Raw genomic sequence first — 24,638 nt, 5'->3', positions numbered from 1 at the left:
AGACCAGCATGTTTTGGAAATTTGATCTCCATTCGTCATCCCACATAGATACACTTCTAGAGAGAGAAGATGTAACACTGAAAGAACTGATGGATGAAGAGGATGTTCTGCAAGAGTGCAAGGCTCAGAATCGCAAACTTATAGAGTTTCTGCTGAAGTCAGAATGTTTGGAAGACTTAGTTTCATTTATTATCGAAGAGCCACCTCAAGACATGGATGAAAAAATTCGATATAAGTAGGAAAACTTTTGGGGGTGGGGGAGACTTGGGAAGGTGGAAAGAGGGGTAACTTTAGTTAATTTGATAGTGTGTTTTGAATCCCTGCATGCTGGTGTGTAGTACAATACTGGTATCTTTAGAGTAAGTTTGTTTTCCAGGGGCTTTGTAGAACTTTTAAATAAATCATTCTAATATTTGCTTATCTTTCAAATGGAAGCCTCTAATCCACAAATGCTTCCAAAACCAATTGCTGTCCAAAGGAGGCTTATGAAAACAAATAATCAGAACTCACATGAAGAATCTTGTAGTTGTGATTACTAAGAAAATAGTTGAATGAAACTATACTACCCAAATAGGGTTTTAAGTGCTTAGTTTTGTCTTATCGATGGTTGATAAGATGTTTTGAAGATGCTTATTAGAAGGTCTATAGCACTCCTTGGAAGAAGGTACTTAATGTCTCCTTTGCAGAGCTAGAACTGTAAGAATTGGGTATGGCCGTGACTTCAGCTAGTTTGCTGAGAAGGTTCAAACTCAAAAGTCAACTTAGCAATTCGCATAAAAGCACTTCTACCATTTTTGGCCTATTTTAGAGTTGTCTATGCAGAAAGCTGCTTTTTTCTTAAAACAATATGTAAAAAAACAATGTGAAATAAGCTACACTGTTAGTTGCAGCACTTCACCATTTCTGGTAAACCAAGCCTCCTGTAAGTGTTTCTGGTAGAGTTTGAAATTGAAGCATCTTTCACTTAGAAACCTTAAGCTGCTGATGCTGTCAAAATTACCTTTAGTATGAGTGGGTGATAGTACTGTCAAATACAGGAAATTACTGGTCTTGATGGCCTCTTAGTTTAATTACTCAGTGTTCTGAACTGTACTTCTGACTGTCGTGAAGCAGTACTAGCTGGTTTTGCAGACTTTGTCAGACTTTGACTAGTTTACTAAATTTCTACATAATTGCAATATATATATTATAAAATCCTGAAGCTATTCTTTTTGAGCTTTTTAATATAATCCCTGGTATATTAGGAGGGGCAAACACTGCTCCCTCCTCAGTATCAGTCCAGTACCATCAGTCTGCTTAACTTCTTGGTAACTAACTTTTTTCCCTTCAAAAAAAGAAGTGGCTTCTGAAATGAGATCAGTACTTGAACAGGTGGATTTAATGATAGAACAGATGGATTTAACAATAGATCTTAAAATAAAAGTTTGCCCTTTCCTTTCCCCACTTCCCTAGTGTTGTCCTATTGCTGCTGAAGAGCAGAGTAGTCCATTTCTTAAATGAAAGAACAGAGCTTGTAGGCTGAATGTGCAGTTATGTTACCTTGCAGTAGTTTGCTGCTTTAATTAGGGCAGACCAACCCTGCTTGAAAACTTGGTAAGAAGCTTACTAGGTTCTGAATTCAGAGCTGGAAGTATGACAACATTGAAGTATGAGAGATTGTTTCTTTCCTTTTCCCCAGATATCCAAACATATCGTGTGAGCTGCTTACGTCAGATATCTCGCAGATCAATGATAGGCTGGGAGAAGAAGAATCCTTACTTATGAAACTGTACAGCTTCCTCTTAAATGAATCTCCTCTAAACCCTTTACTAGCCAGTTTCTTCAGCAAGGTGCTAAGTATTCTTATAAGCAGAAAACCAGAACAGGTAAATATTTACAAGCTCTCCAGTTTAACAGGTGCTCTAATAAAGTTGTAGTACTCAGCAATGCTGCTTTAAGACTACACATTTGAGGGATAGCAGCAGAGTCAAAAAAGAGCATTCAACTTCTATACTAACTGAAGACACCAACTTTTTATGGTATGCACAGGATTAAAAAATATATCTGTAAATATAGAGATATATATTTATATATCTGTAAATATAGATGAGTAAAGATGTATTTGATTCAGATTTGCGTGAGCTATTTGTGCAGTGTGTGAGTGCTTACCTTTTAGCGTAGCTCAGTATTTTATATGGTGATATTTGCATTAATTGCTGTTAGAGGTGAAGGTAAGTGAATTGAATCAGTGGGAGTGGGTCTGATTTGGTGTGAAGAATTATTATAGAACAAGGTAAGAGACATTTGGAGTCCTTGTCATGCTATGTGTTCATGAGGCCCAGTACTGCAAACAGCTGTAATGACTGGCTCTTGTGCCTGAGCAAATTAAGTTTGTGACTCTGTTCTGTATCTTTAATTTAGCAAGCTCTGTGTTTGTATTATGTTAAGGTTTTGCTGTGTCGAGCTTTGCTCACTAAGCAGGGATGAGAACAATTCATACCAAAAAGGAAGGTTGACTGTGCATTGGATTATAAGTAGTTTATGGTCAGCAAGTTGGGCTTGAGAGGAAGCCCAAGACACACTGCACATAGTATAGATCTGTCCTGTGCCACTTTTGCTACTCTATACGCATGTATTATTTTATCTTGCCTTGTACTGGAAGCTTTAAGTGGCAAAAGTGTTTAAGAAGTTCTCATTTATTTTCTCCATTTGGTAGGAGAGAGAAACTAAAACTGGTTGGTATAATTTACCATGTAAAATACAGATAAGCAAATGTAAGCTGCTTTTTAATTTCTAGATTGTGGATTTTTTAAAGAGGAAACATGATTTTGTAGACCTCATTATTAAGCACATCGGGACCTCTGCTATCATGGACTTGTTGCTCAGGCTACTGACTTGCATAGAACCACCACAGCCCCGGCAAGAAGTGTTAAGTGTAAGTAAAATGTCTCAAAGGATTTTTGTCTGACCTGTGAACTGTAAGATGGCTTATCTTCTGCTGGTTTTTGCTAAGTTTATTTCTTAAATGTGCTGAAATTAGATGTGTGGGGTTTGTTTTTTTTTTGCTTGGAGCTGCCAGTACTCTTCCAGTGGAGCCACAGCACTGGTGGGGACAACTTAGAAGCTGAGTGGCTGGTCTCTTCCCCTGGTCTTTAATATCTAACTTAAAACTGCTAGATGCATTTTTAAAAATGTTTTGGACCTTACTGAACACTTTTTTGGCATCAGAAAGTTATTTTTAAAATCATACGTAAGGCTTTCTTCTTTACAGTTGCTCAGAAACATTGATTTTACTTTTTTTACTTTTTTCCTTTTTTCTGAAGTATTGTTAGTCCTTGTTTAGAAATAGCGACAGTATGAGTCATGGCAATTGTCAAATGACTTTTAATTTCATTAATTTTAATTCATTTGATTCATTCACTTGGATAACATTGTTACTAACACCTACAAACACTTTTACAGTGGCTAAATGAGGAGAGAATTATCCAGCGGCTTGTGGAAATTGTACATCCATCTCAAGATGAAGATGTAAGTATTAGTATGACACTCTTCTGGGTCTATCTGTTCAGCAAGTTGCTGTACAACATAGTGTTAGAATTTTTTAGTTTTACTGTTTTCTGTTTGCTTTTTTCAGTAAGGTGATTTCATTTGAGGGGGGCAGGGTGTGGGTTTTTTCTCCCCTTCACCTCCCTTTGCCCCAGATGGTTTTTGGGTAGGAGAAACTCTTGTCCAAGTTGAAACTTTCACCTTTTTTATTTGAAGAATTACAGTCCAGCATGTTATTACTCTTACAGTGAAAAGCTATGGTTTTTCTGTTCCAGAGGCATTCAAATGCATCCCAGTCACTCTGTGAAATTATTCGTCTAAGCAGAGACCAGATGTTACAAGTACAGAACAGTACAGAACCAGATCCACTGCTTGCAAGTCTAGAGAAGTAGGTTGGCTTGCTGAATTTCTGATTTTATTTTCAGTTCATAAAAAACATAGTTTTTAACTTTTGACCTTGAAAACCTTTAGAAATGGCAAGCTCTGCTTTTCTTAGCTACTTGTCATCTGTCTGTATAATTTAAAATAACTCAGCGAGTAAGCAGAGCCCACCTGGAGGACTTCCTTGAGGGGGGGCTATCTCTGTTAAAGTATTTCCTGTGCTGCCAGAGTTAGTGGGGTCAGACATGTGGAGGTCAGCTTGATATGTGCAGAGTAAACATGGGAGACTTTGTCTTTGATCTGTTATTTGTTTTAAGTTAATCTAAGTGTGTGTTTCTGCCGGAGAAGATTCTCCTGTATTCCATTCTTCCTGGTTCTAGGTTTTTAGGTTTGTGTGGCTGTTATGACAAGCTGAATCAGGTTTTTGATCTGACTGAAAACTCACTTTTATAGTGTTGGTTGTCAGATCAAAAAACTAGATCAATGGAAGGAATAAGAAAATATGATCGGGGCAGCGTGTGTGGGAATGATTGTCCTAGTGGTACCTGCTAGCTTCAAATAGCTACTAGTTTTCTTTGTATTATCCCCTTATTAATTTTACATGGGCAAACAGTAGCTACTTCTGTTAACAGCTCTATCCTGAAGTAGTGTTATATCTGATGCTAATGCTTTTCTCTTCAGACAAGAAATCATAGAGCAGCTGCTGTCTAATATTTTTCATAAAGAAAAAAATGAATCTGCAATAGTCAGTGCAATCCAAATACTATTGACCTTACTTGAGACAAGACGACAGACGTAAGTGTTCTTATTTTGCTTAAATTATGCCTGCATAATTTAACTAAACTGCTGTTAAGCAGTAGCAAGTGTCTTCCGTGTACTTATGACTGAACCATTTTTGTGGTCTGTAGCTGAAGAAGTAAAAGAGCAAACCAAGTGATTGCAGTTGGCATTACTACACTTTGACCAAATGACTGGTCTTTCAGCAGTTTTTTCTAGAAGCTAGTTTAAGTGCCACTTGATAGATCAGACTAATTATATTTCATCAATTTGTTTCTGGATACAAGGAATAGAGTAATTATGTACAGTGCAGTGAGTGGTTTTGACTTTTTAAAAAGTTATTTGGAATTTTATTACAACTTCACTTTGAGAAACCGCTGAACAGATTTCTGTGGTACATTCAACTTGTTTGTTGTTCAGGATAGATGAGTTGAAGCTCTTTATCTGCCTCAAAAGAGGAAATAGAACAGCTGCAGTGTTTAATCTCAAAACGATGTTGGAGATTTCAAGCACAATAAACCTAAAAATACTAGGGCTAGTGTTTGGGAAAAATCTTGTTCAACCACTGCTTCACACTTAATTTGTATTTGTAACCTTATGTTTTTACTTGCCTCTTCATTCTTTTCACATGCCTTCAGAACTGTGACACTCAAAAATCATACCTTAAAGATGTTTTACAACTAGTTTTGATATTAATTATCAGATTTTGCTTGTGTGTGTTTTAGATTTGAAGGCCATATAGAAATCTGTCCTCCAGGCATGAGCAATTCAACATACTCAGTCAACAAAAGTGTTTTAGAAGCCATAAAAGCACGACTTTCATCCTTCCATGAACTCCTACTTGAGCCTCCAAAAGTAAGTGAAACCTTGTGTTATGAAATTAATTGAAATAAGACTCTCACTGTGTGACTGTATTTTAGGCAGGTTATAATAACAAACAAAACATAGTTTTACAATTTTCAGGCAAGTGCCCAGGCTCTTTCCCAGCCTGTTGTGAGCTTGGCTGTTCATTATTGTTGTCCCTGAGCCAATGTGTTGTGCTAATTGATATGCTTTTTGAGCTTAAACTTTGTTTAATTGGCAGAATAACCTTGAAGCAATTGCTACTTTCTGAAAGCAATGAAAAGAGATTTGCTATATATTCTTAAGGTGCATCCTGTTTTCTGCTTGGAAATCCTATCTGGATAGGAAACATGGACTATGGATGCTTCAGTTGTTTGGAACTTTGGCATGGCCCACATGAGGCCTGCAAAATTCCTCTAGACTTGCCCAGGACCCAAGTAGACCAGCTCCATGGCATGTACCCTGCACTCTAGGCATGTTAAATTCTTTGGGCTTCTAAACTGATTTCAGCAACTTATCTTATGTCATGCTGTTGTGAAAGATAAATACAAGATGTATAAATGAGGGGTTTGCCTATGACTTATTTATTTTTCCACTCAAATTTTCACTGGCAGAATTTCAGCTGGAGCACTGCACCCTGAACTGGGTGCCATAGTCCATAAGAGAGAAGGACTTGTGGGCCAAAGTGAAAATAAAGACCAGAGGTGTATAAAAATATCAGATGGGGTGTCAAGGTAGTGTTAAAGTTTATTTTAGCCTGGAGAAGATGAGACCTCAAGATTTCCAAATGCAGAAGAGGTAATAAAATGCAAAGAAACTGTCTTCTCTTTATTGCAACAACATGGCAAGATACAGGTCTATATTACAGTAAAAGCAGGGTCACATAAGATACTTGAGTATTTTTTGATGGTTGGGCATACTTAGCATTTGAATAAGTCATCTAGTGAAGTTATTGAATCTGTTGCTCATTTTGAGCACTAGTTAAATGAGCATCCTTAGTTTTTTGCCTTATGTAAGGAATGGACTAAATGAAACATTCAAGGTCAGGTTGAACGGGGCTCTGAGCAACCTGATCTAGTTGAAGATGTCCCTGCCCACGGCACAGGGGTTGGACTAGATGACTTTTAGAGGTCCCTTCCAACCCCAACTATCCTATGATTCTATGAACTAGCAGGATGTCAGTCATCCTTTTTTCTGATGCAAGGGTGGCGCTGGTCAGGCAAAAATGACATCCAGTGTTACAGAAGGCAGTAGTGGTCTCCTTGTCAAAATGTGTTTGTGCCTTAAGATAGGAAGACATTTTCTTTATGAATTCCCCTGCTCATTGCATATTTGCTACTAGATTTTTATCTCTTATGGTAGCTAATACTAGATTTTTCTTATTGGCACTTAGTTATGTGAGAACAGTTCTGGTTTGTTAACCAGGTAAAATTTCAATGTAAGAATCACAAAGCTTATGATTGTAATACAAGGACCCATTAGAGCATGGAAAGAGATTCTTGCTTTGTTGGAAGTAACTCCTTCAAAGACTACAGATGGAGCATGTTTTGTGTATAACGTTAGAATAAGACACCAGAGAAGCTTGTTGCTTAATGAAATTGTTTTTTCAAGTATATGAAGTTAGGGTTGTTGAGGCATTATAATACATTTAGAGACTGTCCACCTAGCTGTCTTGTGTATATTGTAGCAATGTAGACTATAGCTATACATGGATTGACCAGTGAGAAGTGTTTCCTAGGAATTATGTCCTAATTCCTTTCAAGGTTGGATAGAATGCCTCTGCTTTGAGATTCTGTCTGTAGCTAACAATCAGTTTTTACAACATCATTGGTTTCATGTGGCTGTTCTTAGTGCTTCCTGTCTATGGAGTTAAAATAAGCTCTAGTGTTGAGAACTAAAAATTGTTTTTTTGCAGGGTGAAGGTAAGACTGTTGCTCAAAGACTGATTGTATATATTTTTAAGCACTACTCTGTCATTGTGCATAGTAATGATGAGCTGTTTTTTTAAAGATATTTTAATGGGTTTTATATATGTACCTTTTTCTTTTTCAGAAAAGTGTTATGAAGACAACCTGGGGTGTATTGGATCCACCTGTGGGAAACACACGTTTAAATGTGATTAGATTAATATCTAGCCTTTTACAGACAAATACAAGCAGTGTGAATCGGGAGCTTATAGAGCTTAACAGCATAGGAGTAATACTGGTAAGAACTTTATGCTGCCTTCTTTGTTTTTATGGATTGGTATTAAGATCTTGTTTGTTTTTGCTGTTGCTGCAGATAATTTGTAGTATATTTTCCAACCTAAATTTTCAGCCTGTTTGTGTTGTGGCTTCTACTGCACCGTTTAAGAACTCTTAATATTGGATTTTACTGTTAAATTCTTCTGTCTGAAGTCAGCATTTTCCTCTGATCACTTGAATGGTTCTTATTATCTACACCTTCATAAATATATGAAGTGGTTTTCTTAACAAGCTTATTTGTTTTTCTTGGTAGCTCATGCGCCTTCAAACCTCTGAAAGCAAGATGTTGCACAACAAACTTTCAGTCAGTTAACTCACTGCTTTTTGCTAATGCGGAATGTGTACTTTTGGTACTTCCTACCTCATAATTCCAACTATAGCAGGACATATTCTTTGTGTTTAGGTTGACCAAAAAATTCAAATGTTGGTATCAGTTAGTAACTAGCAAAACATGCTAGAACTTATAGTACAGTTTCTGAATACAGTATGTGAACTTCTGCTTCTAAGCAGGCAGTTGCAAATGTAAAGTGTAAATATCTTCTCTGCCTCAAATTGTTCTAGTCTAAAATCCCTTTTTCCTTCAATTAATACATACAGCTATGGTTGTAATGTCTTAATCTCAATTTCTCTGCGCAGTTTGGGTTTGCAGACAGGTGCTAACTTGTATACAAATAGCTAACTTCACCGTAACTGAAGTTTTTCTTAGACATTGTCTAAGGGAACGTACATGCTATGAACACTTGCATGTTCTTATAAGTAGATTATTTTGTAAACTAAATTCAGTGAGGTTTGAACATGCTTTTCTGTTGCAGGTTTTACATAAGGAAAAAAAGTAATTATAGCCATATAAACTTCTTGGTGCTTCATGCTGTTTGCTGAAACAGTACATGCTTTACTGTGCAGACTTGACTGTTAGGAAAAGTAATTGTCTAGTTCCAATAGCATATCTCTATGGGAGGATGTCATTAGTTTAGGAGGACTGAAGGAAAATCTGAGATCTTCAGCTGTATTTTGAATGAGACTTAAATTGTTTAACACTGTTCCAATCACTGCACATATTTCCATAACTAATTTCATTTTACCAGTGACAGCAGTCATTTCAGCTTTGCAGTAAGAAGTAGTCTAAAATAACTGGACATAAAGCTTTAAAAAGTCTTTCCTATGTTTAAGAGGAAAAATGCGGAGAACCAGGAACATGACTAAATGAACACTTTATTGAATATCTACCTCAGTATTTGTCTGTGTCTTGCGTAAGGTGTTTAATAATCTTAAACTGCATCTAGATTATCTGAGGTAGCCTTCTGTAATAGAAGAATAAAATTAGATGACAGGTCCAAAACCAGCTAGATATGATTTTGTAAGGAATCTCACTGAAGTGAGGAGCACATTATAAACAGTATTGTAGATGCCAGAAGGTTAAGTGAGAGAAATCTGTCAAGGGCTACTAAGGTCATAAATAACACTTCTGACTCTGGGACTCTCTGGGCTGCAGCTAGCAGAAAGAATGTAAGTGGGGAGTGTCGTTCCTCCATGTCTTTGTTCTCTGAATGCGTGTTATTGGTTACCCCTGGGACAAATCCAGTTACAGTTGAGTTTTTGTTCTGATCCAGTATGATAGTCCTTGTGTTCAGATAATAGCAAGCATAAGAATTAACTTTTCTGTAGGCCACAAATTTTCTCTTGCACAATAATATTTACTGTAAAACTTAAAGTATTTGTTCCAGTGTAGTCATTCAAATGACTTGCTGGGGTGAGACTATTTGTTACGTTTAATGAAAAGACCTTGGTTTGTGTAAACTTTGTTGAATTTGTTTTTCAGGACATGTTCTTTAAGTATACATGGAATAACTTTTTGCATACCCAAGTAGAAATCTGTATTGCACTGATTCTTGCAAGTCCTCTTGAAAGCACAGAAAATGGCACAATTACAGATCAGGATTCCACTGGGGACAATCTCTTACTGAAACATGTAAGTTGTGGTTTTTTGGTAATTTCTTGAATTTTCCTGTCTCCAGGCTATTGTAGCAGTTACTCTTACATAAATACCCTAATTTTACTTTATGTATAGAATGAACAGGAATATTTTTCTATTTTTCCTTAAAATGTCAGTTCAGGGTGTTAAACCTGAAAGTGCCATAGAGTAGATTTTTGCTGCCCCAAAGTGAGCATGTGTGCAGAGCTGCAAGTATTTATTTTCCTTGAAGGAGAAGTTCCTCTTACTTTTAAGAATTAAAATTGCTGTTTCAATAGCTTTATGCTGCTACAACTCAGCGCAGCTGTAAGGAGAAGTAGAATTAATGTAGGTTTAGCTTTTAGGTTTGTGGTTGGGATCTGACTGCTGCTTCTGAACTTTAAATGCTTTAATGAAAGTATTTATCCTGAACATGAAATTAGTTGTCTTGTAAGACTTCAGTAGTTGTTGAAATCAACTGTAAAATGCATAATAGTGTTCCACCTTACTGTTACTAAGCATATTTTGCTTTTTTGATAGCTCTTCCTTAAGTGCCAATTAATAGAACGAATACTTGAAGCATGGGAGATGAATGAGAAGAAACAGTGAGTAACTAGTTTTCTCATTCACTGCAATTGTCTATGTAAGACTTGAATTGTGAAATGAATGTATGAACAATTCATAACTGATCTGGCCAGTTCTAAAAACACTTGTATGTTAATATTTGAATTAAAGGTTTCTTTCATACTACTTCTTGGTAGCATTCTAATGCTTTTTCCCATGGCCATTTGAGAATACAATAGCTTGTCATTCTTGCCATGTATAAGATACTACTATGATCTTTAAAGTCTACCCATCTTCAAGTACAGAAACATACCTCTTGTGGTTTAACCCCAGCTGGCAACTAAGCACCACACAGCCACTCACTCCCTCTCAGTGGGATGGGGTAGAGAATTGGAAGAGTAAAAATGAGAAAACTCATGGCTTGAGATAAAGACAGTTTAATAGGTAAAGCAAAAGTCGTGCATGCAAGGAAAGCAAAACAAGGTATTCATTCACTGCTTCCCATCAGCAGGCAGGCGTTCAGCCATCCCCAGGAAAGCAGGGCTCCATCATGTGTGGCGGTTACTTGGGAAAACAAACACCATAACTGTGAATGTCCCTCCCTTCCTCCTTCTTCCCCCAGCTTTATATGCTGAGCATGACGTCATATGGTATGGGATATCCCTTTAGTGGTTGGGCTCAGCTGTGTCCCCTCCCAGCTTTTTGTGCACCCACAGCCTACTCGCTGGTGGGGTGGTGTGAGACACAGAAAAGGCCTTGACTCTGTGTAAGCACTGCTTAGCAGTAACTAAAACATCTCTGTATTATCAACACTGTTTTTAGCACAAATCCAAAACACAGCCCCATACTAGCTACTATGAAGAAAATTAACTCTATCCCAGCCAAAACCAGCACAATACTGTAAGTTTTGAGAGGACAGGAAATAATTTTCTCCAGTAAGCAATTGCAAATTATTTATAAACACATCAAAGCATATTACATATTGGGGAGCAACAGACTCCTTAAGTAGTAAAAGCCAAGTCCTCAGCAATGGATTACCTTCTAAAAGTATGTGTTTGTGAAAGGATGGAAGTTTCAAGTAGCTAATGCTGTCTGAAACTGTATTCATAGCAGGAGAAAAAAACGTCAGTCTTCACCTGAGGTGGTAAAACAGCTCTCTAAAGGCTCATAAGTTTGGTTCAGGAGATACTGTACAGTAAATGTTAGCTCTAACTAATACTGAATTAGCTGACTGGGATAGTGTTGCTGGTTTGCTGGTGTATTATTTGAGACAGTTCTACTCCCCAAAATATTCCTGTTCCTATTTGATGTGAATCAGATAGTAAATGTATGGCTAATGTAACTGACCTGAAAATAAGGACGTTGAAGTAGGTAAAGAGGGTGGCACAAAGAAAGGGAATGTGACTTAATTTAACTGTAGAAAACATGCTCTCCTAAATGTCTTCTATTTTATATTGTATTCTCCTGAGGTTATAGAGAACTACAAACTTTATCAGCAATTAGACTCTCACAGGAGAGAAGTATGGCAAGTTATTTCCATAGATGCAACCTAAAACTCTTCTTTGGTTGGATAAGAATGTTCTTGATCCAGTACTTACCATATGGATGAATTAATTAAATATTTAGTCTCATGTTTGCAAATACTAATGTGGAAAATATTATTGTAAACCCCAGATTGTGCTTTTGTCTGGAAAGAATTGATTTTTGTTTGTGAGAAATGAGCAGACTGCTGTAAGTAATTCACCCCTCTATCCAATTTTGTACAGGTATGACTCCAAATATAAAAGATAAGTCTTTAAGATAATCTAAAGGTACTTTTAGCTTAGCTGCTTCAGAAAATGGATTTTTTTTTTTATGCTTCTGTATTCTGTCACTTAATGTTATTTTGAGCAGCTCTAGAAGCTTGAGGCTGACTGCTGTCTGCTGGTAAAAATCTGACATAGTAAAAAGCTGTTTGATTCACTGGGATTAATAAGCATTTGCTAAACAATCATATTCTAGACTTCTTGGCTAGGCAATGACAAGTCAGTCCGCTTTGTCAAATACAAGCGCTGTTTATAGCATATCCTGTATTAGAAATGATAACCTTTGCCATCATCACGTGTTGCTTGTTTTGAATGTAGTTGTAACCTAAGCAGGTGAGGAAATAAGACAGGAATCTCTCTCTCAAGTTCTTCCTGTAAACAATGTGATACTGTTTCATTCATGACATCTTGCATTGACATAACATAATTTCAGTTACTTCATGTGTTAGATGATGGTGGAAAATCAAGTAATGTGATTTGTGTTTGCATAACACAAGCTACTTCCTGAACTGATGTCACTTTACAAAGACTTCAGTCAAGTTCATGGAAGGTTTGTCTAGCCAATTGAGTGGGTCTGTCTTGATTTTTTTTTTTTTTTTCCTTTCTTTTTCATTTAAAAAGTGCAGAACCTTAAAGCTGACACAGCAAATGTCTGGTTAGCTTGCAGCTAAATGCTAGAAATTCAGCCTAGGTCAGAGCTCTCACTTTAGCTCTTTAGTCAGATCTGGAACGGTTCCAGCTGATCATAGCTATTCAGAGCACTACTCTAAAAAATGGTAATTCCTGTTTCTACAAAGCAGTTCTGTCACATAGAAAATATTCAAACCGCGTTGTAACCGTACCTTTGGTATGCACTTAAATGTCATTCCTAAACTTCAGGAAAGCAATGATCCTAACTTAAATTTCAGTTGGTCATACCATTCCAGCTCTATGCTAAATGTAATGTTAAGAAATTCTGCAATACTAGACCACACTTAAAATTAAGAATTTCTTCTCTTTTGGTCATGGACTCAAAGCTCTGAGAGAGTGTTCGGTGTATTGGGGTATTGAAAAATACTCTCGGCAACAGAAATGTCCTAAAAACTGTGGATCTGTTGTTAATTTTGTCTTTGTCTTGATAATGCTGTACACTTTTCTACACACACACAAAGGTGAAAGCAGAAATAATCTGTTGAGATACTCTGCACTTCCTTCTTGGTAGTTTACATGCTTGTTAAGTCTTCTAAACTGGCTCAGTGTAGTCAAACCAGTTGGTATCTTAAATTCTTGAGTATTTTTGTGAACCTTTGGTTTTATGATGCAGCTCTTCTGCTTAATAACTCCTATGCTATTTGTCTTGTTGAACTTCTTGACTCTGGTAGAGTGTTTTATAACTGAACATAGTAGCACAGTTGCTGTGAGCATGGGCAGTTGAATTCCTTTTGTCTCTTGCAGGGCTGAAGGAGGAAGACGGCATGGCTATATGGGTCATCTGACAAGGATAGCAAACTGTATTGTGCATAGTACAGATAAGGGGCCAAACAGTACACTAGTCCAACAGCTCATTAAAGGTAATGTTAATGGTCTTAAGTTTGTCTTCGTGACTTTCATTATCAAATTGAGGAAATAAACTTAAATTAACAGGCAGCTATTGGATAAAAGAAGAAAATATTGATTATTTCTGACCCATTCAATTTAAAACCAGCCATCCTTAAACATACGCTTGTCTTTTTTTCAAACAGTATCAAAGCTCCCTGAAATAAATGCAAAGAGGTGCTGACCTGCTTAATTCAGACTTTTTTGCTAGGTGGAGTAATCTTTATGGATTTAGGAGGATGTATATGTTCTTTGCAGTATTTCTGGTAGAGCAGAAGAGAACAATTAAAAACTAAGTGATGCTCCATTGTCAATAGTATCAAATTGTTTTTTTTTTCCTGTTTCCTATGCTAGAGCTTCCAGAGGAGGTCAGGGAGCAATGGGAGACATTCTGCACAAGTTCTTTAGGAGAAACTAACAAGAGGAATACAGTGGACCTGGTAAGTAGTGGTGGCTAAGGTATCAAAACTGCTGCTGTTTACTTGGGTCCCAGTTGCTTTTTGTCAGCAGCACAACCAGTCTTCCCAACCACCACTTGTTGACACAAGTACATCTAGTTGCTGAGCTATGGAACTGATAATTCTTTACTTTTCAACTAAAGCTACATCATTAATATTTTGTATGGGAATCTTGCAGTAGCTCCGTTTGTATAGCTCATCCCAGACAATCACCAGGAAGGGAGATTTCTTTACAGCTTCAAGATAGTGTCCTTGAAAGCTCCTGTCTGCTTGAAGAGTACAAACTAAAACTGCAGGAGCTGGTCGTAATTGCTTTATCTACAGTATGTAAATAAGCCTGTGTAAGTTTAGTGGGAAAATGCTACCTGCATCCCACTGCATGTGTTACTGACCTTGCTTAAGTCAAGTAACTTTGTGTACTTTTGTTGTGCACCTGTCATTTCTTCTGCACACAGCAGTAGTGATTAGACTTTTAGAAAAAAGCTAAACTTAAGTAGGAGTATGAAGAGATTTTGTGCAATCATGTTAAACGTACAGTTTAAGAGTAATCACCTGGAGACTTTAATAAGCAGAGGCTGTTTCCAATGTCAACAGACCAGTTAATGAATTTTAATATATCTCAGTTTCCCCAAAACACTTTACAGACTTTACAGGAAGTTTATTTCTGTTTTTCCACTGCTAATTGTCCTTCTGGTAGAAGGTAGGCAGTACTTCACTAAGCTTACCTATTTAGACTTACCTAGCTGAAGATTAAACAAAAGGGGAGTAATTGTTCATCTTCCCTATAAACAAGGTGCACTAATGATGCTGCTACAGTGAAGAATGCTATACAATTTGTAATAATAGGTTTGTACAAGAGACTTTGTGTAACTTCAGATGTGTCTCTTTGGCATCCTTCCAATATTAGTCATGATATTGAATGTTCATGAAGTATACTTAAAGACTAGGTGAGGAGAATATACCTCTCCTAAGCCTAAAAATAACAGTCTACAAGACAAATTGTTCATGGTTGCCTTAAAAATCACCATGTAGTTCCTTTCTCTTAAGGAAAATCCTTCTCAATATTACCAGGAAATGAGGCAAAAAATGCCACACATTAGAATGAATTATTCGCGAAAAGTGCCTGTGCTGTGTGTTAGAAAGTGACTGGTCTGAACAGTGAGGAGCTTTCTTAAGTAAAGAATTAATTGCTGGAATTTGCAGTGGTAATTCTCACTCCCTTCCCTGGAATAATTTTGCCATTTATTTATTAGGGTGGAGTAACGCTAGTTTCTTCTTTCAGGTTTATGCTTTAACTACAGCAGCTGTCAGAAAACAAGAGAAGTATCTTAGGCCTTATGTCCTGTTGGTTCCCAAAGGGAGAGTTTGGGGGAGAAGACACTATGTCTAGCTAAGAGTTCCGAGCTTGTTTCTGTTACAGCAGTAAGGGCAGGATTTCTACTGGGGATTAACTCATTCATTAGTAGTAACTAAAACTAAATAAACAACTTCTTACTTGGTTTTGCGTGTCTTTTCCCCCAACAAGTTGCAGTTGTAGAAGGAGTAGGTATATTAACTTTTGTCCTCTCAAAATGTGCCCGCATAAGGGGGGGGCAGTATATAGGGCATGTCAGGTTGTGGTATGGAATGCCATATAATTACCTTGAAGGGTGCAGACTTTGCAAGAATATTTTCATAAATATACACTGAACACTAACCTTCAATGGGCTTGGTCTGTCATTTGATATAACAGTTCTTCTCCAGGCACAACAAGCCCAGAGGTCATTTGGTGCATTACTATTCTTCCCACTTATTGACAGTTTTAGTGTTGATAGGTCAGGTTTCCTTCAGAAATTCATAACTTGAAGTCAGGGTACTTCTAGTATGCAAGTTGAAGTACAGGGCTGAATGATGGATGTGCAAGAATAAAGCACTCCCAATTTTATTTTTTTTAAATAAGTGTTACACTAACAGAGGAAAAAGCATAAAAGCACAATACACTTCAGGTAACAACTTCCTTCATTTAGTTCTTGCACATGTGCCCTGACTGTAGCATTGTCCTGTGATATTTGTGGCAGCATAGAAAGATGTCTGTCTTTTATGAAGCCTTGTATGTGTTTCAGTACTCCTTTTGTATAGACCTTTATTTTCTTCAAAAAATAAAAAGAATCCATGAACCACCTGACTTCACTTGAGAATCTGTAACATGGAGTTCTAGGGGTGTGTAGAATAATGCAATATATTATAGCGCAGTATAAATTTTGTCATCTGTAGATTTGCTTTATACTAGTGATCCTTCATAGAGTATGCCTTAAGGGTCAGCTGTCACTACTGTTACTTTAGCTAATTGCTGTCCCAGCTAAAATTACTTTTGGAGTGCTGTTCTGATTGAAGATGAGTACTTCCAAGAATATGTTGCTTAGATAGCAGTGTCACTGAACAAACTATTCCCACTAGTTCTATGTCAGATCATAAAAAAACCTCTTCTTTCAAGGGTCATGTTTAAAACAGCAGTTGCTGTGGCAACAACTCCATGTTTGTTTCTGCAAGTACACATTGGTTACAAATTTCTGAAGTTTAATTCTTTTGTCTTTCTGTAAATACTGTAGGTACCTAAGACAGTTTTGCTTTAATTTTTATATATTATATATAGGAAAGGAGGAGGATCTCTATATAATCTAGTATTTTGGTGACTACTAATTCACTTGCTGTTCAATATATTTCGTGCAGTACAAAGACAAGATGCAAGTTTTGTCTTATTTTTAGATAACTGTCAGCTGTAGGCTTTTTCTATGTTAATAGTCATTCTGAAGTAGTCAAAAGCTTTGGCTTTTTTGGGATATCTAATACTCATGTATGTGTTAGCACTATTGCAATATTTCAGGGACTGATTATGTGGTATAGCAGTTAGGGAAAACTTAAAACTGATTCAGTTTCTTATTTTGATATGAAACTGAAGATTCAGCCAGATAGTGTGAGTATACTTGAGTGGCTGTCATATACTATGCAAATGACTGAATTCCTTTTTATAGGTTACTACCTGCCACATTCATTCTTCCAGTGATGATGAAATTGACTTTAAAGAAACTGGCTTCTCACAGGATTCTTCTTTGCAGCAGGTGAGTTGAATTCTTTTAACAGCCTAAGTTTCTCTTTCTGTAAAAATAAGAAATTTTAAAAAAGCAGTAGAACTTGTGTTTCTATCACTGTTTTATTAAACCCAGAGGTATGGTTTTTAACACAAATCACGATATGGTGTGCTTTCCAGTCTTTAGTCTTTGGTCATGCTGTGTATGCAGATATCTACTCATTATGCCTAAGAACACATTTTATATGCCAGCTGTCTGGCTGAGTTGAACACAGTTTCTATGTTAACTTTAGTCCTTACTAGATGCAGAAGTTTGAAATGGTGGCTTCTAATTGTGTTCTCTGGCAAGTGTGAGTTGCTATGAAAGCAAATATGGGTGTCTCTTTGGTTTTGCTAATAGATTTTTATTAAAATGTTGACCCTTGTTTTGATGAGTAAACAAGGAGGATTGGCTATTTGTTGTTATATGCTTTTAATTTTTGGCAAAATGTCAAACTCTCAGCTGTCACAACAATATAAATGAAGAGCTATGCTCTTGTGACGGGTTGTATCTAGCAGCTCGAATGTTTTTAACTTTATAGACCCTTGATACCTGGCAAGCTTACATAGCCAAATCTTCCTGAACTAAATTTCCAATGAACTTGATCACTTACTTCTAAATTCAGTATATGCTTTTGACAAGTCATAGGTGAGTGTTTCAAAGATAATTATTTATCATTTGGTTTAATAAAAAAAAATAATTTGAGAATGCCTAGGGAGTTTTCAGATCAACCAGACTGAAAGCTTAAGTCACAGCTATGCTCACCTTGAAGTTTTAATGCTTTCATAGCTGACTAATGATAATGATACAGTGTTTAATATGGTTATGGTATTAGAGTATTTTTGTGGTGAGTGATTATGGAGAACATTGGTGCCATTTTGATGAAGAATGACAGCATTTCTGTAATAGTACTGTCCTATGTGCAATATGCATCTCTTTCAATTCTTCCACTGGTGGTGAAAGAGTGGGAGCCATGTGGCACAAGACTGCCAATAGATCCCTTATACGGAACATGTTACTTATCTGGGTTATTAACCAAAATCTTTCAGCTCACACTAACAGATATGTAGTAGCTACCTAGTCTAAGACTGGCTTTGGTACTTTATGCATCTTCTATAGTTTTTATAAGTACTTGCTTATCTAAGTTTGAATTGTGGGTGGTGGCTCAAGTTTTAAGAATCTGATGCATTTTTATCTGATTCAGTGATTTTGTGCATGTAAGGTGCACCTGAATACAAACTTGATAAGTTGGGCACTATCTGTAGCAGCTCTGGTGAGAAAGTAAGATCTTCAAATATCTCTGCGCTTTTCATGCATCCCCTTAGTGACCTGCTGTGCCTAGGCAATCCCAGCAGTTCCAGGTAGTTAATCTGGAGAAATGCAGATGGTCCAGTGCTGTTTCTTTCAAGTTTGTCACCATTTTCTTAATTTTTTTTTTCTATGCTAGTGAAATATACTTTCTAAAGTGGTCTTGTGAGGAAAGATACTGAGGCACTAGGCAAGATAAATCACTGATGGGATTGAAATTACTTCATTGAAGTAATTAAGTAATTGAAATTACTTAAAGCATCCTCCAGCTGCACAAATCCATTCATAATGGTGTCTGGCTTCGGCTAGAATACCCTATTCTAGACCAATAGTTAAAGGAAGAAACAGGAGGTAAACTTCCAAAATTCAAGTGGACCCATTAAGAATTGGATAAGGGAGGAAAATACTAAGGAACCTATTCATATTTGGTTTATTTTTGTCAAATTTAACTTCTGCCTGTGCAGAATTACATCTGCTATGACTTCTTCTTTCTTCTGGCATCCAAATCTAGTTCGATACTGTTTTCGTCTAATGAAGACCCTTTGTTCCAGAAGGGAAGGTTTCTTTTTTTTTCCTCCCCCTTTTTCTCAGAAATGCTTTTTATGTAAGTTTCTGAAAAACACTTCAAAACTGACATCTCTTTAAAAAGTGTTCCGTCACCTAGTTCTGGATTGTAAGTTTTCTTGTGCCAGCAGTATTTAATGTGCTGTCTTGCTGTGGCTCTGGAAACTTCTACTGCAGGAAAGCATTGTTGTTCTGTTCTCCACCAGCTTAATACCACTTTTTGTATCTCTTGAGCATACTGAAAATAGATTGGAGAACGGGATAGAACTCTCTAGGGTCTGAGATATGCTAGCAGTTTATAACTGCATTTTATATACTTGTTGTAGACGATTTTGATGTTGTGATGAGATTTCACACTAGTTTCATAACTAGCTGATGTCATAAACCTTGTGTCTTAATTTTCTGTTTATCCTGGTGAGTGGTGTTCTTAATGATTGCACTTTTTATAAAACAGAACAAGTCTGTTTAACTACTTTGGTGTGGTTTTTTTTCTTCCCATGGAGGTAATTCACTAATGTTTTTCAGTCACATGCACTTTTTAATATCTGTAATAGTGAAAATACTTTACAGGAAAGGAGAGCTCAGTAACCAGTGTAAAGCAGAGTAATTATTTTATAGGGAGGTGAGTCAGTAATTGATTGTCTACCTATGTAATGTTGATTTACTAATTGTGTTAATATTAAATCCTGAAGTTTTTCTGAACTAACTATCAGACTTTAAAATTTAGGATCAAAATGTAAGAGTTCTTGCTTTGGCCTGGCTTAGCATAGTGACCCTACCAGCCATGATGGTTTTTCAGACCCGCTCCCAGCCCCGATGTGGTGTCTTGCTGTATACCTCATCCTTCTATATGTCCTTTCTTTTTCCTCCAGTTTTCATAACGCCTTAATTCAAACTTGCTTTTTTTTTAACATTCTCTTGTTTTCTTTCCATATTCACTTTGTTTCAGCTTTATCACCTTCTTCAAAGGTTTTGTCTGTATACCGTGTCCCTTTAGCTACCTGGGCAAGAAACCAAGAGTTGATGTGACAGCTGTATTTCCTAGAATATCTTAGCATTGGCTGACTTTACACATGGAAATAACACTATTAAAAGTCCCTAGAGAATGTGTGATAATTTAATTATAGTCCTGGGAAATAAGAGACAAAAACTATTGTTATGGATAGGAGAAAAGGCCCATGTGTACCTTAATGTGTATATACCTATCTGCTGGCAGTTGACACTGGCATCTTTATTTAAATTAAAAAAAAGCACTGTGGCACTGCATTGAGATGTAAAATGTTCAGTAGTTTCCTTCTTCTAGATGTTGAATAGATGCTGCTGGTATGTGTGCCTGAGACTGATATTTCTAGTGATAACTACATGATAAATATGCAACTGTGCTTTAGTATCTATGTATAATGTACTCTTCTGGTTCTTGCCATTTGTAACTTCATGTTATTTTGAACAAAGAGAGCTTTTTCTTTTATCTAGTATACTGTGTAGTTTCACTGTTTCTTTGGGGTGCATTTGGAAAGGTGCTGATTAACGTGGTTAAATTAGAGGTTTAACTTTCTTATTGAGAGCTGCTATTAGACTGTCTTTCAAGTCAGTAAATGTAAGTAGGTGTGTAGTCAGTGTTACCATTTAAAATTCAAAGGTTAAGACAAATCCTTTTCCTGTCCTTCATGTTTGGACTAGAGTGTCTTATTTCTTTGGAGCAAAATGGGCAAATAGGATTTAGAGTATTATTAGAATCATTATATCACTGTCGTTGGTCCTGGGGTTGCCAGGCCTTTTCTGATTATCAGATGCAACAAATGACGTCCAATTTTATTGACCAGTTTGGCTTCAACGATGAGAAGTTTGCTGATCAAGATGACATCGGCAAGTGAGTATAACATTATACTGGCTTTGACTATAGTCTTGGGAGTTTCCTTTCTTATTGTGTATTTGGCTGTGTTTTTGCTGATGATAAATACAAGCCTTTGCTGATGTGAGGCAGTTGCCAATCAGTCCTGTCTTTTTGTACCATCTGTGTGCATTGATAGAAACCTCCCTGAACAGTTTACAGAGGAAAGCAACAGCTTATCTTCCATCTCTAATGTCCTGGTTGTGCCAATATGAGAACACATTGCTTGTGAATAAATAACTAAATTATTACTCTGCTTTTGAAAGCTATGTCTGTCCAATGACATGGCATTGTTGGGGGCACTTTCACTTTCTCTGTGCCTCAAAGTGATTTTTTTTCTGTGCTGAATCTTATGTATCAGACCAGATGAATAGCTCTACTTTTAAGTTTTCCTGAAAAAGATGACAGGAACAACACATCTGTGAGTGTACTTTTCTGTAGGGGACAGTAAGGAAGGGCATCGTAAATCTACCTTTGTTTTCAAGGTCAAGGGAGTTAAGACTTGTTTTTACAAATAGGGTAGGTGATGAGAATATGAGAATAATCTTGGTCAGGTAAAAAAAAAAAAAAAAAAACACAGCAAAAACACCCCCCACAAAAACTGATCTCTCTCTTCAGTTCTAAGTAAACTGATGCCATAATGGGAAAGGAAAAGAATGGGGGTTCTTGCTGAAAATAGAGTTGATCTTGATTTTTGTAAGAATTCATGGCTTGGGATGCAAGAACATGCAGATAAGAGTAAAAAGCATTACTTGATGGTTTCTGGAAGGGTAAAATACAATAGAATGTCTCGGTGCTCTTCTGTAAGATGTTTAGTAAGTGATGGTTGACTGAAGCTTGCATGTGCCATCTAAGCATTACTGCCTTTTTACACCACATAATCTGCTGAGATTATAGATTAAGATATGATGGGAGAGGAAGCGACTCAGGATACTCTTTAACTTTGTTAGAAGCAAGTGGATTTTGGCAAGGATAGGAGTTGGAATTCCTTTAAGATCATGCCTTTGGTAGTGTATGGTTTTGGTGGAAAGAAGATAACTACTTGTGTAAGCAGATCTCTTGAGATTTGTGATAGGTATACTGATGATGTACTCATGAGTTGAATTAAGCTGTAGATAAAGTTACTTTAAAGTTATGCCTTTTGTGCAAGAATCTATTACAGTTTAAATTACCTGCTTACTGTTGTACAGTAATTCAGATGGTAACTTACACAGTAATTCAGTCACACTTAAAACTTATGTTCCTTTAGACCACTTACCTTGTTCCCTACTTTGTAATGCAATGAGGATTAGAGGAAGAGTAGTATGTGCTGTGCTGAATGCACTGCTGTATGTGGCTAGAGAAAGAGTATATTAACTCTTCAAGTCTGGTAGTATTTCCCATCTTTTCCTCCTCTGTTTCTTTTGTCTTCCCCTAGAGGTTTAGTTTGCTTAATGCTATTTTAGTCTGACATATTTGTAATTACTTTTGTGAAACTGCTCAATAGTTTTAATATGTGAAGATGTGTAAAACCTAATATTTAGTGTTCAGTTTGGAAAAAAACTTAAGTGATTGGTTTAAAAAAAAAAAAAGATTCATTTTTTCTTTAGGAAACAGAAGTTGGTACTACATCTTTCACTTTCTCTCTTCCTGTTGAGAAGGTCCTTCTACAGAGTGGTGAAATCAGTTAGAAGGTATAAGAACTGCTAATGCAGATCTTTGCAGGATTTTGAGCTGTATCATGGTAGACCATTAGGCATTCTTTTTTTCCAATGCATAACAGTACAGTATTTGAGATTTGTGTATATCACTCAGTTATGCTTGCTTAGGCTTGTTGCATCTTCACAGCAGACTATAGGGTAGAGATGACATTGTTTTGTATTTTTGTTTAAAATATTTCACAGTTAGAAAAATCACATGAATGTCAGGCCTCTTTAATGTGGAATTTGACTTCTATGTTTGAAACTACATTGTCTTTAATCTTACATTTTTAGATTATTGGAAAATGAGAAACCTAAGAAATTAAATGTCTTCATGTCATAATACAACATCTTGTTTTATTGCATACATCTGCTTTTTTTGTAGTGTTTCTTTTGATCGGGTCTCAGACATCAACTTTACCCTCAATACGAATGAAAGTGTAAGTATGTTTTCCTGTACTGTCAGAAAAGTTACTGTCTTTTAAACTTCAGTGTGACCTCAAAGTATTGGTGGTTGTTATATTTACTCCTTTGATGTGTAATCTTTGGAAAATAACTACCCTACCTTGTTCCTATATAATGAGATTTTCTAATTGGAAGACACTATTCTTGTTGTTTGTGATCAGTATTAAACAGAATTGCTTCTATGGCAACGGTTCAAGAACAGGCTTGGGTCCGATTTGTGCATATTGCATACTTGTGTTTTATGGGTAGAAGGTATTTCAGTCTTCCAGTGAGATTGTGGTGACAGCAAAGTAAGGACAGAGACGTTAACCCAATTATTTGTCAGTTGAGCTGAAATGAACCCTACTACTGGAAATAAAGCTGCAGTACTTGATGGTCTGGTTATCTGAAAAGCTCTTCAGTGTCATTCCCGCATTCCGTTCTTAAACACGATGGAAACTCCTAGCTGTTCTTTAATGATCCACTCAGGTTATTACTATCTGAGTAAAAGAAGCACCACTGAGTATTTTCTTGACAAGCTTTAAGTTGTTAAGATGTTTTGGTTTTCCGCTGCTTTTAGAGAATTTTTTTTTCCCCCACTGGTTTAAGATTCTCTACAGAATAATCATATATTTCCAAAATGTTTACTAATGTAAGTAGAATGATTAATCATAAATACAGATTTTACACTTTTGCTGTATTTAGGGCAATATAGCCTTGTTTGAGGCATGCTGTAAGGAGCGGATACAGCAGTTTGATGATGGTGGCTCTGACGAAGAAGACATTTGGGAAGAAAAACATATTGCATTTACACCAGAGTCCCAGAGGCGTTCCAGGTAACAATGTGTTTTTCATCCAAATAGCAGTATAGTGAGCCCTCAATACTGAACATGTCTTCTGTTTCAGGCTGACTGTTAGCATAGGCTGTCCAGCATAACTAGCTATTTCCGTTCTGTGGAGAAATGAGTAGAGGGATGGCTCTAGTGTCTGTCTTCCAACCGTAATTTCTAGAAGATGGCAACAGCTGCCCTGCCTACTCAGCTCTTCCTGCACTTCAGCTTTTGTAGCTTGGTTTTTTTTTTCCTGCTGTTTATTCTTTCTCTCTGCTTTTAAACCTGTGTAGCTGGACAAGGCAGGCCAGCTACACATCTCTGTAGTCCTTGCTGTCCCCTCTACAGTATCAGTGTGGTTGTGGACAAAACTGCATAGGAAGCTGCATTTGAGGGGAAGGAGCATCTGGTCCCCAAAACTCTCAGGGCTGTGCAGCCTCCCTTGATATCTACTGAATTTTGTCCCAGGGCAGTCTTGGCTTTTCTGACCTTCTTGTGGCTTGAGTCACAAACCTGTTCTCTTCTTCCTTTGCAACCTTTGAAATGCATGTTGCTAATACCTTCTGTACAAAATCAATTATTTTGTCTGATGGTGTTGTGGTTACTTAATATTATGTGTTTCAGGGACATCCTTACCTTCTCACATTATCTTGCTTTTTGTGTTAGTTGCGCTCATCAGGAAGGGAGAGATGC

General features: G+C 36.8%; 1 protein-coding gene across 4 annotated transcripts in view; it reads left to right on the top strand.

The window, feature by feature from the left end:
- Window positions 1-24,638, top strand: part of PPP6R3 (protein phosphatase 6, regulatory subunit 3) — a 64,126-nt gene that overhangs the window by 25,956 nt on the left and 13,532 nt on the right. For 2 of the 4 annotated variants that reach the window (XM_009327395.1, XM_009327386.1), the window contains exons 2-17: window positions 3-235; window positions 1,679-1,865; window positions 2,777-2,914; window positions 3,442-3,507; window positions 3,801-3,913; window positions 4,588-4,701; window positions 5,409-5,538; window positions 7,579-7,731; window positions 9,589-9,738; window positions 10,261-10,325; window positions 13,524-13,639; window positions 14,019-14,104; window positions 17,134-17,220; window positions 20,874-20,971; window positions 23,057-23,111; window positions 23,821-23,951. In XM_009327395.1, the coding sequence (XP_009325670.1) occupies window positions 9-235; window positions 1,679-1,865; window positions 2,777-2,914; window positions 3,442-3,507; window positions 3,801-3,913; window positions 4,588-4,701; window positions 5,409-5,538; window positions 7,579-7,731; window positions 9,589-9,738; window positions 10,261-10,325; window positions 13,524-13,639; window positions 14,019-14,104; window positions 17,134-17,220; window positions 20,874-20,971; window positions 23,057-23,111; window positions 23,821-23,951 (1,916 nt within the window). In that variant the 5' untranslated portion in view covers window positions 3-8. The remainder of the gene's footprint in view (window positions 1-2; window positions 236-1,678; window positions 1,866-2,776; window positions 2,915-3,441; window positions 3,508-3,800; window positions 3,914-4,587; window positions 4,702-5,408; window positions 5,539-7,578; window positions 7,732-9,588; window positions 9,739-10,260; window positions 10,326-13,523; window positions 13,640-14,018; window positions 14,105-17,133; window positions 17,221-20,873; window positions 20,972-23,056; window positions 23,112-23,820; window positions 23,952-24,638) is intronic. The other 2 variants (XM_009327412.1, XM_009327404.1) reach the window with 2 other exon arrangements.

Source organism: Pygoscelis adeliae, unplaced genomic scaffold (assembly GCF_000699105.1).
Source record: "Pygoscelis adeliae isolate BGI_AS28 unplaced genomic scaffold, ASM69910v1 Scaffold451, whole genome shotgun sequence".
NCBI lineage: Eukaryota > Metazoa > Chordata > Aves > Sphenisciformes > Spheniscidae > Pygoscelis > Pygoscelis adeliae.
The sequence above is the reverse complement of the archived record's forward strand: the minus strand, read 5'-3'. Positions and strand labels throughout refer to the sequence as shown.